At 37.0% G+C, this 19,121-nt stretch overlaps 1 protein-coding gene across 1 annotated transcript in view; it reads right to left on the bottom strand.

Annotated features, from left to right (window-relative positions):
* Positions 1–8,624, bottom strand: part of LOC121389168 (sushi, von Willebrand factor type A, EGF and pentraxin domain-containing protein 1-like) — a 15,383-nt gene extending 6,759 nt beyond the window's left edge. The window contains exons 1-5 of the mRNA XM_041520775.1: positions 8,562–8,624; positions 6,681–6,867; positions 5,225–5,449; positions 3,138–3,365; positions 1,488–2,162 (exon numbers count right to left, since the gene is read on the bottom strand). Of these exons, the coding sequence (XP_041376709.1) occupies positions 1,488–2,162; positions 3,138–3,365; positions 5,225–5,449; positions 6,681–6,867; positions 8,562–8,624 (1,378 nt within the window). The remainder of the gene's footprint in view (positions 1–1,487; positions 2,163–3,137; positions 3,366–5,224; positions 5,450–6,680; positions 6,868–8,561) is intronic.
* Between the last annotated feature and the right edge of the window lie 10,497 nt (positions 8,625–19,121).

The following is a 19,121-nucleotide window of genomic DNA, read 5'->3' as shown; positions in this document are numbered from 1 at the left end:
CCTTGTGTTATATAGTGAAATGAGGCAAACTGAACCTGACAAGCTATATCCCGCCCTTGTTATATAGTGAAATGAGGCAACTGAACCTGACAAGCTATATCCCGCCCTTGTTATATAGTGAAATGAGGCAACTGAACCTGACAAGCTATATCCCCCCTTGTTATATAGTGAAATGAGGCAACTGAACCTGACAAGCTATAGCCCTTGTTATATAGTGAAATGAGGCAACTGAACCTGACAAGCTATATCCCGCCCTTGTTATATAGTGAAATGAGGCAACTGAACCTGACAAGCTATATCCCGCCCTTGTTATATAGTGAAATGAGGCAACTGAACCTGACAAGCTATATCCCGCCCTTGTTATATAGTGAAATGAGGCAACTGAACCTGACAAGCTATATCCCGCCCTTGTTATATAGTGAAATGAGGCAACTGAACCTGACAAGCTATATCCCGCCCTTGTTATATAGTGAAATGAGGCAAACTGAACCTGACAAGCTATATCCCCCCCTTGTTATATAGTGAAATGAGGCAACTGAACCTGACAAGCTATAGCCCTTGTTATATAGTGAAATGAGGCAACTGAACCTGACAAGCTATATCCCGCCCTTGTTATATAGTGAAATGAGGCAACTGAACCTGACAAGCTATATCCCGCCCTTGTTATATAGTGAAATGAGGCAAACTGAACCCCTTGTTATATAGTGAAATGAGGCAACTGAACCTGACAAGCTATATCCCGCCCTTGTTATATAGTGAAATGAGGCAACTGAACCTGACAAGCTATATCTCGCCCTTGTTATATAGTGAAATGAGGCAACTGAACCTGACAAGCTATATCTCGCCCTTGTTATATAGTGAATGAGGCAAACTGAACCTGACAAGCTATATCTCGCCCTTGTTATATAGTGAATGAGGCAAACTGAACCTGACAAGCTATATCCCGCCCTTGTTATATAGTGAAATGAGGCAACTGAACCTGACAAGCTATATCCCGCCCCTTGTTATATAGTGAAATGAGGCAACTGAACCTGACAAGCTATATCCCGCCCTTGTTATATAGTGAAATGAGGCAACTGAACCTGACAAGCTATATCCCGCCCTTGTTATATAGTGAAATGAGGCAAACTGAACCTGACAAGCTATATCCCGCCCTTGTTATATAGTGAAATGAGGCAACTGAACCTGACAAGCTATATCCCCCCCTTGTTATATAGTGAAATGGAGCAAACTGAACCTGACAAGCTATATCCGCCCTTGTTATATAGTGAAATGAGGCAACTGAACCTGACAAGCTATATCCCGCCCTTGTTATATAGTGAAATGAGGCAACTGAACCTGACAAGCTATATCCCACCCTTGTTATATGTTATCTCAATTCACATCAATTATATCTAAGGATGGAAGACAAACTGTTTATTATCTCCCCTTTTTCAGTTTTGCTAATTGTGTGGGAATAGAATTCTTTATTTTATTTTCGACCTCACCTGTTGGAGCACTAGCTATTGTGGAAGTGGAAAGTGTGGGCTGTGGTGTCATTCTGTTTAGATCCAGCTGACATGTCCGACCCCAGAACCCAAGCACACAGCTACACCTGTACGTATTGTTGATCAAGTGAATGCATAATCCACCATTCAGACATGGACTTGTCTCACATGGGTCTGCAAATCCACAGTTTGAGTCCCAGCTTACACCTGGCACCAGTGGACATCGGCATTCATATCCCATAATGCTGTTGGGTGACAGGAAGCAAGATCCGCCATTTAAACATGGTGATACAGAGCAGTTGGGCACCAGAGACACTTCGCAGCGTCTGCCTTTCCATTTAACAGGACAGATACACTTCTGATGGCCGCCCAGAATGATGCAGACCCCATCATTGTGACACGGATTTGTTTGGCAGTATTTTGTGTTGTTCTCGCAGAAGTTGCCGACATAGCCTTCACGGCAGATGCAGTGAAACTGGTTGCTGTCAGCAACACAGCTGCCACCATTTTGGCATGGATTCTGCCAGCAAGCATCACCAAGCTGTTCACAGTTATCTCCCATATTCGGTTGAGGACAGTTACAGTGGTAGCCAGATCCAGGGACGTTGGAACAAGAGCCGTTGTTTAGACATGGCATAGACTTGCAGAAGTCTATTATGGACTCACAGAAGGGCCCTAAAAGTAAATGTTAAATTTTAGCAAGTGTATGAATATTAACCTTTACATGTTACGGGAAGATCCAGAGCCCAAATTTTTCAAGCTATCTTAGTGCTATGATATTGTAAAACAGTTTTATCTATGGAATGTGTCATTATGATGTCATAGCTTATGATAGTTTTATATCCCATAGCCAGGGTATTAAGTGGGTGAAAATCCAGCTATTGCCGTCTACTATGAATGTCACGAATCTGTGACAGGTTCACAAGAGCAAGCAACATTTTGAATGGTTTTCATCATATCCTATCCTATCATATTCATTTACAGCTGGGTACAAAAACTAGTCTGGCAAATGACCACAAGTGCTTAGTCTCCTGAACTTGCCTTGGGTTGATACTGAAGCTTATAGAAAACATGATTTCTTTGGTTTATCTTACATATTAGTAGTTAATGAGACAGAGATCGGTGTAGTGGCCTTGCACCCCAGTAAAATTCACTCTGGGTGGGAGCCAGTACCGAATGCAAGCCTAGTACTACCTACCAGCTTAACCATGTTACCAACAAGATTGGCCCCATGATTATAAAGTTTAGAGGCAAGACTAATAGTCTGAGACCTTAACATTATTGTAATGTCATACAAATTGCATGTTGGTGACATCATTAACATTACTGTAATGTCATGCAAATTGCATGTTGGTGACATCATTAACGATTTGCTTTTAGACTGAAGTTTTATGAGCACGGGTCCTGGTTTCATCATCTTCTCTCTAACTATTAAACTGTTTTTAACAGATAACTGAGCTGTGTGGCTAGGATACTGTGCTTGAACCGTAGTTGAACAAGTATAAAAAAATAAATTTATAGAATTAATTTAATAATAGTTATTTCAGTTTATGGAAATAACATTTACAATCAACGTCAAGCTATATATCAGTACTTAATTATATTTTTGTGTGTGAGATTTCTAAAGCATGGAATATTTGACTAATGTACCTGTGAATCCACTCTGACAGGTACAAGCTGTATCATGTGGTTCTGGCCCATCAACACACCATGCACCATTTTGGCAGATATTCAATGCACACTCGTTGATTGGCAGGTTACAGTTATCTCCTTGGTAACCATACAAACATTTGGAGCAGTTATATGAGCCAATGAGATCTTGGCACTGACGTCCGATGCCACACAGAAAGACACTTGGATACAAACACTCATTGATATCTGGGAGAAAAAAAAATCTCATAATCATTCACATCTTTACCATATCGGACAAAATTTTAAAATATCAAAAACAAACAAAAAATTAAAATTTTATATGCTGTAAGGAAGAAGGAAGGAAATGTTTTATTTAACAATGCACTCAACACATTTTATGTACAGTTATATGGTGTTGGACATATGGTTAAGGACCACAGTTATTGGGAGAGGAAACCTGCTGTCGCCACTTCATGGGCTACTCTTTTCAATTAGCAGCAAAGGATCTTTTATATGCACCATCCCACAGACAGGATAACACATACCACGACCTTTGATATACCAATTGTGATGCACTGGATGGAATGAGAAATAGCCCAATGGGCCCACCGACAGGGATCGATCCTAGACCGACCACGCTTCAAGTTAGCACTTTACCACTGGGCTATGTCCCACCCACCTGTAAGGAAGAGTTTTATTGAATCTTTATTACTATCTATATCGCATGTATGCTCAGAGGCGGGTTTTACACATCACATACAAACATATCGCATGTATGCTCAGAGGTGGGTTTTACACATCACATACAAACATATCGCATGTATGCTCAGAGGCGGGTTTTACACATCACATACAAACATATCGCATGTATGCTCAGAGGCGGGTTTTACACATCACATACAAGCATATCGCATGTATGCTCAGAGGCGGGTTTTACACATCACATACAAGCATATCGCATGTATGCTCAGAGGCGGGTTTTACACATCACATACAAGCATATCGCATGTATGCTCAGAGGCGGGTTTTACACATCACATACAAGCATATCGCATGTATGCTCAGAGGCGGGTTTTACACATCACATACAAACATATCGCATGTATGCTCAGAGGCGGGTTTTACACATCACATACAAGCATATCGCATGTATGCTCAGAGGGCGGGTTTTACACATCACATACAAGCATATCGCATGTATGCTCGGAGGGCGGGTTTTACACATCACATACAAACATATCGCATGTATGCTCGGAGGCGGGTTTTACACATCACATACAAACATATCGCATGTATGCTCGGAGGCGGGTTTTACACATCACATACAAACATATCGCATGTTTGCTCGGAGGCGGGTTTTACACATCACATACAAACATATCGCATGTTTGCTCGGAGGCGGGTTTTACACATCACATACAAACATATCGCATGTTTGCTCGGAGGCGGGTTTTACACATCACATACAAACATATCGCATGTTTGCTCGGAGGCGGGTTTTACACATCACATACAAACATATCGCATGTATGCTCGGAGGCGGGTTTTACACATCACATACAAGCATATCGCATGTATGCTCGGAGGCGGGTTTTACACATCACATACAAACATATCGCATGTATGCTCGGAGGCGGGTTTTAAACATCACATACAAACAGCGTTAAGAGGGAATGAGGAGGGCTCGATGATCAGAGTACATATACACTCAAAAAATGGACCAGTGTTATAAATAAGGCTACTGAATCATAATTTTAAGTTGACGTTTCTTTGGTTTAATACCACTAGAACACATAGAGTTATTAATTATCAGCTAGTGAATGTCAAACATTTGGTAATTTTGACTTGGTCTTAGAGAGGAAACCCACTACATATTTTTATATGCACCATCCCACAGACAGGATAGCACATATCATGACCTTTGATATACCAATTGTGGTACACAGGCTGGAATGAGAAATAGCCATATGGTACATATATGCCAAAACAAATGTACCTGTGTTATAAATAAGTCCTACAGAATCAAAATTTTAAGAGGAAATTAATGTGTTTATCAGTAAATTTTGGTGTGTTGCTGTCCTGACAAAATGGATTGTAAATCTCACCCAGACAATGTGACCCATTTCTGACATGGACTCCACCTCTAACACCATCCATGACACTGGTCCACGGTATTATGTTACCAGACTGTACAAAGAGGCAACTGTCTGCGGGTAAAGATTGGTTCAGATGTAGAATGTCTGTATCATCAAACAAGTTGAACTCGGTTATCTCCCCTACAAATGACTCCCAAAAGTTGTAAGATTCTCCAATAATGCCTTGTGGCCGCCCTGAAAAGATAGAAAGATTTTAAGACTAATAAGTGAATTTGTTTCCAACATTGTTCAAGACAGTTGTAGATCCAGTCTGAATAGTGTATCCAACTTAAAGTCCAGCATGGATCCCATACATATCCCATTTAGACAGTCCCACACATCCAGTTTAGACAACCCCATAAGGATCCAGTTTAGACAGTCCTACACATAAACAGTTTAAACATTGTACAGAATCTACTTATGCCAGTCCGACATTGATCCAGTTATTAAGTTAAGCTAAATCTAACACTGATCCAGTTATTAAGTTAAGCTAGTCCGACACTGATCCAGTTTAGACAGTCCTACACACATATACAGTTTAAATATTGTACAGAATCTAGTTAAGCCAGTCCGACATTGATCCAGTTATAAAGTTAAGCTAGTCCGACATTGATCCAGTTATTAAGTTAAGCTAGTCCGATACTGATCCAGTTTAGACAGTCCTACACACATATACAGTTTAAATATTGTACAGAATCTAGTTACGCCAGTCCGACATTGTACAGAATCTAGTTAAGCCAGTCCGACATTGATCCAGTTATTAAGTTAAGCCAGTCCGACACTGATCCAGTTATTAAGTTAAGCTAGTCAGACACTGATCCACTTTAGACAGTCCTACACATATACAGTTAAAACATTGTACAGAATCTAGTTAAGCCAATCCGACATTGATCCGGTTATCAAGTTAAGCTAGTCCGACATTGATCCAGTTATTAAGTTATGCTAGTCCGACACTGATCTGTTTAGACAGTCCTACACATATACAGTTAAAACAATGTACAGTATCTAGTTAAGCCAATCCGACATTGATCCGGTTATCAAGTTAAGCTAGTCCGACATTGATCCAGTTATTAAGTTATGCTAGTCCGACACTGATCTGTTTAGACAGTCCTACACATATACAGTTAAAACAATGTACAGTATCTAGTTAAGCCAGTCCGACATTGATGCAGTTATTAAGTTAAGTTAGTCTGACAAAAATCCAGTTTAGACAATCCTACATACAAACAGTTTAAACATTGTACACATTCTACTAGCCAGTCCGACACTGATCCAATTTATAGTACCGGCATCCATCTTTTGGCAGTTACTAACTGGGAATACTCAACACTGAAAAGATTTCCTAAGTCTGAATTATATCAATTTCTTTACACACACAATTTTTGTTTTTTTTTAGTTCAGAGTAGCTACAGTCTGCTCCTCTTACCAATTAAGAAAGTGCCTCCACCTATGATAACTGTTCCGTAGTTGACGCCAACACCTGATGCTGCTGTCGTGTGGTTCACAACGATGCTCCAAGCCCCACCATCACTGGACCACAAAGCACACACATGATTCCACACACTGTGGTCAAGGTCTACCCCAGTATCTATCAGCTCCCCTCCAACGTAAAACTGAAATAGCAAAATACAAACAAATAGAAACAGATTGATTAAAATATATCTGATTAGATCTAATGATGACCTAGACACCAAAGACAAACTGTCTAAAGAAATTAACATGAATGAAAACTGATTGACGTCTGTAACATATAAGTGAACTATGCTTTTGGTATATATATAAGCTGTAGTTGGAACAGACATTAAAATTGCTTTTAAACCTTTTCTTTTTGAGGGTATATATGAAATAGAATACTACAGCTATGTCCACTAAATAACATTTATATTACAATGCATTTTAAAACACCCAAACCTCTCAAAACCAACCCCTCTGTAAACTGGAATTACTTCAAAACTGGATGTTTTTAACAGTCCCTTTTTTATAAAAACTTAACCTCTAAATTGGAGGGGCAGCCCAGTGGTGTGGTCGGTTTGGGATCGATCCCCATCAGTGGGCCCATTGGGCTATTTCTTGCTCCAGCCAGTGCACAATGACTGGTACATCAAGGGCTGTGGTATGTGCTATTCTATTTATGGGATGGTGATATAAAAGATCCCTTGCTGCTAATCGAAAAGAGTAGCCCATGAAGTGGCAATAGCGGGTTTCCTACCTCAATATTTGTGTGGTCCTTAACCATATGTCCGACGCCATATAACCGTAAATAAAATGTGTAGAGCGCCGTTAAATAAACCATTTCCTTCCTTCGTTTCTCTAAACTGGACACCTCTTAAAACCAGACATTTTACTTGATCCTGAAGGTGTCTGGTTTAGAGGAGTTTCACTGTATATCCAAATCACTTTTGCTTGTTAGATATACTTAGAAACAGCTCATTGTAAGATGAGTGGTATCTAACAGCCACTCGTATACTTAGATATACTTAGAAACAGCTCATTGTAAGATGAGTGGTATCTAACAGCCACTCGTATACTATTTGTTAGATATACTTAGAAACAGCTCATTGTAAGATGAGTGGTATCTAACAGCCACTCGTATACTTAGATATACTTAGAAACAGCTCATTGTAAGATGAGTGGTATCTAACAGCCACTCGTATACTATTTGTTAGATATACTTAGAAACAGCTCATTGTAAGATGAGTGGTATCTAACAGCCACTCGTATACTATTTGTTAGATATACTTAGAAACAGCTCATTGTAAGATGAGTGGTATCTAACAGCCACTCGTATACTATTTGTTAGATATACTTAGAAACAGCTCATTGTAAGATGAGTGGTATCTAACAGCCACTCGTATACTTTTTGTTAGATATACTTAGAAACAGCTCATTGTAAGATGAGTGGTATCTAACAGCCACTCGTATACTGTTTGTTAGATATACTTAGAAACGGCTCATTGTAAGATGAGTGGTATCTAACAGCCACTCGTATACTATTTGTTAGATATACTTAGAAACGGCTCATTGTAAGATGAGTGGTATCTAACAGCCACTCGTATACTTAGATATACTTAGAAACAGCTCATTGTAAGATGAGTGGTATCTAACAGCCACTCGTATACTTAGATATACTTAGAAACAGCTCAACATGCTAATTTTCAACAGGAGAGGACATATGGGAGGAGAAAGTTAGTAAAACCACTCATCAGTCGACCACAAATGGTACCAATGACACCACCCATCAATCAACCGCAACCGGCACCAATGTTTCTTTCTCGCATGCCACTGTATCAAGGACAGACATTCTCACCAGTGCATCCTTATCATTTCCCTCCTCATACTGGACTGTACGGCCCACGACCCAACCAACCATGGTTTCCCCAGTGGCTACCACCTCCACCACCACCAGGATGGGTCAACAGAGCACCCATAAGATAGTTCTTACACTGGCAAATAGATATTCTGTGTTGGATAGCTTGTGTGGACATTGTGACAGTAATGTGCAAAACTGTTCATGTACGAAACATATTACTAAACAAAATAGGCCTAACCCTATCACAATAAAAAAATAGTTTTAATATTGTCCAACCAGTCATTTCTGCTACTACTGATGATTCACAACCCATGAAATGCAACTATTATAATTCCCCTGATAAATATCAAGCAAATTGTTGTACTGAGAAATCTGTTAACAAATGTAAAATATTTTTGTCCACTATAGATTCCCATATCACTGTAGACGAATGTCTACAAACTGCTCCTGCAGTAGATATACCAGTGAAAATCTTGGATAAACACTGTATTAATAGCAAGGACACTTTAGGAGTTACAAATACTCCTCTCATGTTTTTATTACCAGTTGGTTTTATGAATGTTAACATGTGTCTTCATTATTTACATATTATTTCATATATTGAAAATGATGCATTTGAAAAGCTAGGAGATAAATATACTCTTCTGCCTGATCCATTCAAGTTTACACAGATAAATGTTGTTCCTGATGTTTCCTGGATATACAATGACGACACTATATGTTTTGGTTTTGAATCTGCAAAAGGGTTAACAATAGCACATCTTAACATCCAAGGTATAAGATCAAAATTTTATCAAGTTAGTCTACTTGCTCAAGATGTCAGTATTCTAGGTCTAACAGAAAGCAAACTAAACAACATAATGCCAGACAGCATATTAAATATCAATGGGTTTCATAAACCAGAAAGACGCGAGAGAACTCACAAACATGGCGGTGGTGTTATTGCTTATATAGCTATGCATCTTGCCTACACCAGAAGAGTGGATTTAGAAAGCGATGAACTTGAAGTAATATGGTTGGAAATACTTCCATATAAATCTAAATCTATTCTTGTGGCTTTTCTTTATCGACCACCAAATGCCAAGATTATATGGTTTGAACAATTTCATGCCAATATAGAAAAAGCTATCACACTTAACAAAGAACTGATTATAATGGGTGATTTTAATATAGACCTGCTAACATCAAAACATTCTGAATTTATTAATATCTGTAAAGCATATAATCTAGAGCAAATAATTAATGAGCCAACAAGAGTTACGGAAAATTCTTCAACACTTATTGATCATGTTTATGTTACAAGCAAAGCAAAGGTTAATCGCTGCTTTGTACCCAAACTTGGAATAAGTGACCACTTCCCTGTCTGTATTGTTTATAAATCGAAGGCTGCACCTATTAAAAAGAATCATCACATCACGCTTCAATATCGATGCCTGAAGCATTTTGACCAGAGTCACTTTTTGAATGACTTATCAAATACTCTTGAACCAGTAAGTAATGTATCTGACCCCAGTACTGCTCTCAATACTCTCTGTGCCTGTTTAACTGAAGTAGTGAATAACCATGCACCACTCACTGAACATAGGGTTAAGCATACCAAACTTAAACCATGGCATACAGATCAAATTATAGGTGCTATGAAAATGAGAGACCTTTGCAAAAAACAACAAAAAGAACGGCAATTCAAATATTGGCGTAATACAGTCAACTCATTGATTGACAAAGCTAAAACAAACTACCTGCGAAATGCTGTTAAAGAAAACACATCAAACCCAGCTGCCATTCACAAAATTCTTCGAAATCTTAATCCCAAAGATAACACTTCCATAGCCTCCATTAAGGATGACAGCAACCACCAAGTAATAAACAAACAAAACATATGTAATCACTTTAATCATTATTTTATCAATGTAATTGAACAGGCAAAATCAACCATTACACCTTCCAATAACAACACCTTTAAACAATTATCAGATTTTGTTGATAGTAAAATACCAAGTACTGTCAAGTTCACCATTCCACTAGTCTCAAGTGCATTTGTATTTGAACAACTTCAGAACTGTGATGTAAAAAAATCAATGGGATTGGATGACATAGGACCACACTTTGTTAAATTGGCTTCAGCTGTTATAACCCCATCACTTGTAACCATCATCAACAACAGCATAACATCAGGGATATTTCCTGAGCAATGGAAACATGCAAAAATAACTCCATTATTTAAAACTGGGGATAGACAAAAGTGTGAAAACTTTAGACCAATTTCTATATTGCCAATAATGTCTAAAATAATGGAAAAACATGTGCATAAAGCATTATCTGAATTCTTCGAAGAATACAAACTCCTTTATGAATACCAATCTGGATTTAGAACCAAACATTCCTGTGAAACAGCTCTACTTAGAATTGTTAATAATTGGCAAAAGTCAGTAGATGATGGTAAATTTGTCTCAGCTACATTCATTGATTTTAAAAAAGCATTTGACATGATAGATCATGATATACTCATGAAGAAACTAAGCATCTATCACTTTGATTCAAAATCTCTAAAATGGTTTGAATCATATCTCTCGGGTAGAAAACAAACTGTTGTTCTTGGCAAAGCCCGATCTGATCCTCTTAATCTCTCATATGGCATCCCACAGGGATCAGTACTTGGCCCCACTTTGTTTGCATTATATATCAATGATCTGCCACTCTATGCAAAGCATTGTGTCATGGATCTGTTTGCTGATGATGTAAGCTCCACATCTGTAGCTGATGACATATCTCTGTTAGAAAAACATGTCCAGTTAGATTTGAATGAGGTGAGTCTTTGGTGCAACCATAATAAGATGTCTCTTAACTTAAATAAAACTAAAATCATGCTTATTGGTTCTTCTAAAAAACTGACCTCGATTGCAGAAACCTCAACAGCATTGACTGTATATGTAGATCACATACCAGTGCAATGTTCCACTTCTGAAAAACTTCTTGGTGTACACATTGACCCAACACTGACATGGGCTAACCACATAAATGCCATTATAAAAAATCTTCTTATTTATTATACATTTTTCGACAAAACAGAAAATATCTTGACCAAAAGACCAGATTAATATTCTACAGCTCTTACATATTACCTCACTTAGACTATTGCTCCACAATTTGGGGAACCTGTTCAAAACATTCTATAGGAAAACTTCAAAAAATCCAAAATCAAGCTGCAAGACTTATTACTGAAAAAAGCAAAGAAATGTCCACTGCAGAAATAATTAGCTCTCTCAAATGGCTTAAAATCAAAGAGAGAATTGACTTTAGAACCTGCCAGTTTGTCTACAAAGTCCTCAACAAACTATCTCCATCATATCTAGAAACAATGTTTCAAACAACTTCAGAAATTCACTCCTTAAATCTGAGGTCAACTCAACATAATCACCTTTATGAATTAAAACCAAGAACAGAATTTTATCGCCATAGTTTTTCATGCAGGGGAGCTAAACTGTGGAACACACTACCTTCAAAGATAAAATATTCTCAATCCCTCGCCTCATTCAAATCCAGTTATTTTAAGCACTATTCAAATAATAATCAATTTTAAGATATACCTTTGTTGTTGATTTTGTGTTTGTTAAAATAATTATGATGTATTGAGTTATCACTGACTCAAGTTTCTTAACAAATTGATTTAAATATTATTTATATATTCATAATATGTGCTATTGTTCCTCATGCTATACATATTACATGTATGTTGATGTTGTTTCTTTGAATGTATGTATGTATAATATCATGTATAGATTAGAGAGGGCCTCATGGGAGACCAGTCACCTTGTACTGAATGTGTTTACCCTCTGAAAATAAAGAATTTTATTATTATTATTATTATTGTAAGATGAGTGGTATCTAACAGTCACTCGTATACTTTTTGTTAGATATTCTTAGAAACAGCTCATTGTAAGATGAGTGGTATCTAACAGCCACTCGTATACTATTTGTTAGATATACTTAGAAACAGCTCATTGTAAGATGAGTGGTATCTAACAGCCACTCGTATACTATTTGTTAGATATACTTAGAAACAGCTCATTGTAAGATGAGTGGTATCTAACAGCCACTCGTATACTTAGATATACTTAGAAACAGCTCATTGTAAGATGAGTGGTATCTAACAGCCACTCGTATACTATTTGTTAGATATACTTAGAAACAGCTCATTGTAAGATGAGTGGTATCTAACAGCCACTCATATACTATTTGTTAGATATACTTAGAAACAGCTCATTGTAAGATGAGTGGTATCTAACAGCCACTCGTATACTATTTGTTAGATATACTTAGAAACAGCTCATTGTAAGATGAGTGGTATCTAACAGCCACTCGTATACTTAGATATACTTAGAAACAGCTCATTGTAAGATGAGTGGTATCTAACAGCCACTCGTATACTTAGATATACTTAGAAACAGCTCATTGTAAGATGAGTGGTATCTAACAGCCACTCGTATACTATTTGTTAGATATACTTAGAAACAGCTCATTGTAAGATGAGTGGTATCTAACAGCCACTCGTATACTATTTGTTAGATATACTTAGAAACAGCTCATTGTAAGATGAGTGGTATCTAACAGCCACTCGTATACTTAGATATACTTAGAAACAGCTCATTGTAAGATGAGTGGTATCTAACAGCCACTCGTATACTATTTGTTAGATATACTTAGAAACAGCTCATTGTAAGATGAGTGGTATCTAACAGCCACTCGTATACTATTTGTTAGATATACTTAGAAACAGCTCATTGTAAGATGAGTGGTATCTAACAGCCACTCGTATACTTAGATATACTTAGAAACAGCTCATTGTAAGATGAGTGGTATCTAACAGCCACTCGTATACTATTTGTTAGATATACTTAGAAACAGCTCATTGTAAGATGAGTGGTATCTAACAGCCACTCATATACTATTTGTTAGATATACTTAGAAACAGCTCATTGTAAGATGAGTGGTATCTAACAGCCACTCGTATACTTAGATATACTTAGAAACAGCTCATTGTAAGATGAGTGGTATCTAACAGCCACTCGTATACTATTTGTTAGATATACTTAGAAACAGCTCATTGTAAGATGAGTGGTATCTAACAGCCACTCGTATACTATTCTCAACCAATTTACCTTTAAGCCGTCGATGTCAACCACAGAAAGTTCTTTCACTCTTTGTGCTTCAAATTCACTTTCTTTTATAGTGTAGGAGAAGACTGTCCCAAAGCCCATCATTTGATTGGTTCGTACCCAGAAACACACAGTGACCTCTGTCATAACCGGAATTGTCTCCCATGGGAAGGTTACAAATGCCGATGAAGAAGGATTTTCAAAAACTAGGTCGAAATCTCTGGACACTTCTGTAAATAAATGGGTCATTAGTAGGTATTTATCATTATTTTGCCTTGATGTTTTAATCTTTACATTTTTCTTGTTACTTGTATGTATCTATGAAATTCTGGCTTTCATGCACTTTCTGTCCTTTAACTTCATTTTAAACCACCCTGATTTTCTGCCATCTGGTTAAAACATGATATAAGTAGTTCATACGGCAATGGCAGATATATTTTCAGTCTTGAATTGACAGTCCCATCATTTTTATGAGTTATGTGCCCAGATCAACATGCCTAACATTAATTGGATATAGGCATAAGTGTACTAGACAGGTGTCTGCACCCCCAGTGCTAGAGCAAAACCTCGAATTCAGGCAAAAATTATACAGATATTTGGGCAAAATATGCTAACCTGAGACCTTTTTTACCATGTATTTCCATCATTCTACCCTCAAAATTAGTTGTAATTCATGTAAAAAATGCGTAGTGATTTGTTTGCAACCCTATATAGCTGTTGGGAATAATGCTAATATGAAGAAATGTTGTTATTCAGATTTGGGCATTTTCGTTTAATTTGGGCAAAAGCCAGTCTGCCCCCTACAAAAATGGGAGCCTGTACGCCTATGGATATAGGCATAAAAATAAAATCCCAATACAATAAAATAATAAGAATGCTGAACTGACCAATCTGACACAGATGGCCTGTAAATCCTGGCAGACATTTGCAAACAAAACTGTTAAGACGATCATAGCACTGGCCGCCATTTTGACACGGGCCACTCGAACACTCGTTGATGTCAAATTCACACCATTTCCCTGTAATACAAGATGTAGAGTCTTGTGTACACAGGACTCATGCTGGATTTTCTTTGAGCAAATTTTCATACATGTTGAGTATTTCCTTGGAAATTGTTAAAAAAATAGTTAATTTAAAACTTTAACAAAATTGATAATCTAATAATAAATGTTATTGCCACTTTGTATTAACAATGGGCAGACTAAGCCCTGTCCAAATATTTACATAAACAGATTGCATAAATAATTTTTGTTTTTGTTTTCTGTCAGTCAAATTAATGTTCTAAAAGTTGTTAGGTAAATGACCCCTGAACTGATGGTGGGAAGCAAATAAATGGCAGATATGTGGCACAGATGGCCACAAGAACAAGAAACATGCTATGGCTGAAGAGACAAGGACTTGGATGTAGAGGTGGACAGCAAAAGTTAAAAAATAAATATAAGCTGTAAATTTGAAATAAATAAGATGGGACTTCAAAGGAGAAAAAAGAATGGGGCAGTGGAAAAGAAAAAGTATGCTTTTGCTTCAGTCTGCTGGGGTGGTATTAAACAAACATTTCTTTCATTAGCTAAAAAATCCATGTTACCCGAAAATCCAGGTATACAGGAACATGTGAAATCATTTGGTGCTGGAGTACAACCAATAGCGTTCTTACAGGGGTGAGAAGAACACAGATCCACTAACACATCGCATCGCACACCTACAAAAACATTTAAAATATTTATAGCATTTATTTAAGAACTGAACATTATATTTTTGACATTCGTGCAATGATAAACATCAAAACCGTTTTACACACTGTATGAATGGCGTAGCACGAAGCCGTTCATACATAAGTGTATGAACGTCAAAAATATAACGTTCAATTCTTATAATTCCAAATGCATTAATATTGCCATTATACAAAACTTTATTAAAAATTCCAATCAAACTCTATTCCACAGTGATTTACAACTGTATCAATACACAAATAAGGGAATTCCCTTAGAAAGTTACATTCATTTTTTTCCGTCAAATCTCTGATTCAATATAATGATTTACATACGGTTTTATTAATTTTAATTTTCTGAATCAAATGTGGATAAAACGTTATAAAATTTAAAATAACTGAACATCAACCGACAACGCAAACATTGTTTTTTTTAAAATATCAAACAATAATTAATTAAGAATTGAACATTCTATATACTTAAATGAAAGATCTGTTGTAAAACGGCTAGAGTATGAGTTTTGAACTAATTAACACAAGGCAGAGCGTCAAATTATTTAGAAGATTTATCTACTATATTAAAATGGCAGTTGTCAAAAGCTGAATTAGTGAAAATGAATGTGAGGTTTGTGATTTTGTTGTATTATTCTCGGACAGGACAGATCGCATAATTGTGCACGAAGGCATATGTGTTTTTGCACATGTAAGTTGTCAATTTGGTGTTTATGTCAAATGTGACACAGCTGGCTCTCTTTTGATTTTTTGAGCATTCTCTGCTATAACTTCTAATAGAAGCTTCGTTTTTGTGGCCTTTCATATACATTATGTGTTTCAGTTTAAAACTGTAGTCGTTTAAAGCCTGAATTGTCACCGTAGAAATGATGGAATCCTCGGGGATTCCACTGTTTACCGAAAAAGTGCAGTTTTCACGTTCATGGAAGAATGAACGTTGGTTTTTTAGATCACGTGATAGCATTTTAACCAATCAAGATACCTATTACAAAACAGTAATTATAAAATGGAATTATACATTAACACATTACATCGCACACCTACAAAAACATGTTTACTCTTTATAGCATATATACATTAACACATCACATCGCACACCTACAAAAACATGTTTACTCTTTATAGCATATATACATTAACACATCACATTGCAAACCTACAAAAACATTTTAATTGTTTATAGAATATATATACATGTATTAACACATCACAATGCACATGTTCAAAAACATAAATTTTAATAGCATATATTATATATATTAACACATCAGAATATACCCCTACAAAAACATTAAATTTTTTAATAGCATATAATATACATTAACACATCAAATCACACTTACTGGGCTATTTCACTGAACTATCCTATGGACCACATGGATAAAATAAGAGGGCTTTAAAACCTAATCTGATTGGCTAACTACTCCATCAAAGTTAGTACAATAGGCTCTGGAAAACATCAGCAACTATACAGATATTAAAACAGAACAGCAACTATGTTACAATTTATTTATTTTTTAAAACAGAAAATAATTAGTGTGACTTACCAACATATCCTGGTATGCAAGAACAAGAACAGAAGCCATCTTGAAATATACCATTACCATAGCGACACTCAACTGGTGTACACTCTTGTGCATTCTCGCAGTGTACACCAGTGAAACCAGTTGGGCAGTAGCACCGGTAGCCATTAATGAGGTCTTCACATGATCCATTATTTCCACAAGGCGATGACAAACATTCATCAATGTCAAGATCACAAGTTTTACCTGAACAAAAATATTTAAACTGATTAAACAAGGTAATCAATGACAGTTTCATTTTTAAAGACAAATTTCTAAAAATCAATATCGCATTTATGTGTGTTGGTAATTTTGACATATAGTCTTAGTGAGGAACCCCGCCACATTTTTCAATTAGTAGCAAGGGATCTTTTATATGCAGCATCCCATAGACAGGACAGCACATACAATGGCCTTTGATATACCAGTCGTGGTGCTGGTGCACTGGTTGGAAAAAAAAATAGCCCAATGAGTCCACCGACGGGGATCAATCCCAGATCGACCGCACATCACCATTAAATTTTCATTTCGTTTCAATTTATTTTCATGCTTATATCCAATTACAGTTCAAGCATGCTGTCCTGGGCACACACCTCAGTCTGTCCAGGACAGTAGATTAGTTGTTAGTTGGTTAGTGGTTAGTGAGAGAGAAGAGGGTGTTGTGGTCTTACACCTACCCATTGAGCCCTTAAGAACTCGCTCTGGGTTGGAGCCGGTACCGGGCTGCGAACCCAGTACCTACCAGCCTGTAGTCTAATGGCTTAACCACGATGCCACTGAGGCCGGTACCATTAAATAAAAGATTCCTTCCTTCATTCCCATAAGACTACCTGTAAATCCAGGTACACAGAGACAGGTGAAGTCATTTGCAAGATCTTCACACACAGAATTATTGCTGCAGGGATGTGACAGGCAGTCGTCCTCATCAACCTCACAAAACGCCCCCGAGAAACCAACAGAGCAGTTACAGACGACACCGTCAGTGTTGACACCAATACAGGTACCATACATTCCACACACTGTGACATTAACACATGGGTCAGAGGTTGAATCTAAAATGATTTAAATAACAAATATGACATCATCAATGTTGACACCAATACAGATACCATATCAAATATAAGACATCATCAGTGCTGACACCAATACAGGTTCCGCATGTTTCACATTAACACATGGATCAGAGAATCTAAAATGATTTAAATATCAAATATAAAATACCATCAGTCGACACCAATACAGGTTCCATATGTTCCACATGCTGTAGGTCAAATTTAAAATGATTTAAATATCAAACATAATACATTATTATCAGTGTTGGCATCAATAGTACTGTAACTTTCACATTAGCCAGTACAAGTATTGTAACCCTGACATATGGTGACATAAATACATGGGTCAGGGGTCAAAATCTAAAATGATTTAAATATCAACTGTAATACATCAACAGTGTTTACACCAGTACAAGTATTTGAACCTTAACATATGGTGACATTAACACATGCATTGGACACTGAATCTCAAATGATTCAAATAACAAGTATAGTACATCATGAACAGTGTTGACACCAGTACAAGTATTGTAAACTTTGACATATGGTGACATCAACACATGCGTTGGACACTGAATCTAAGTATCAACAGTGTTGTCACCAGTACAAGTATTGTAACTTTAACATATTATGGTGACATTAACACATGGGTCAGCATGTTTGAATCTAAAATGCACTCAGTGTTACAGAATTCCAACTGGCTCACCTATACAGCTGTTCTCCGACACAGACCCCCGGCTCAGCGTCACTGTGTTGTTAGGACACAGCATGCAGGTAGTGGCACCCTCTGCTGGCTGATACGAGTTCAGCTGACACATTTGACATGTTTCGAGACCTGTGTCTTGGCTGTAGAAACCGGGGGCACACTTTCCTGAAGACAAGTTAAATTTAATATATTTAATTGTTTTTATATATTATAAAATATTTCATATGTGTATCATGTAGGAACAACAACAAAATAAATAACTTTTTTCAAAATCAGGAGATATAGTAAAACCTGTCTAAAGTGGGGACCTAACTTTTGTCTGATTTAGACAGGATCCGCTGTTTAGAGGGTTGCGTTTTAG

Source organism: Gigantopelta aegis, chromosome 14 (assembly GCF_016097555.1).
Source record: "Gigantopelta aegis isolate Gae_Host chromosome 14, Gae_host_genome, whole genome shotgun sequence".
In the NCBI taxonomy this organism is placed as follows: Eukaryota; Metazoa; Mollusca; class Gastropoda; order Neomphalida; family Peltospiridae; genus Gigantopelta; species Gigantopelta aegis.
The sequence above is the reverse complement of the archived record's forward strand: the minus strand, read 5'-3'. Positions and strand labels throughout refer to the sequence as shown.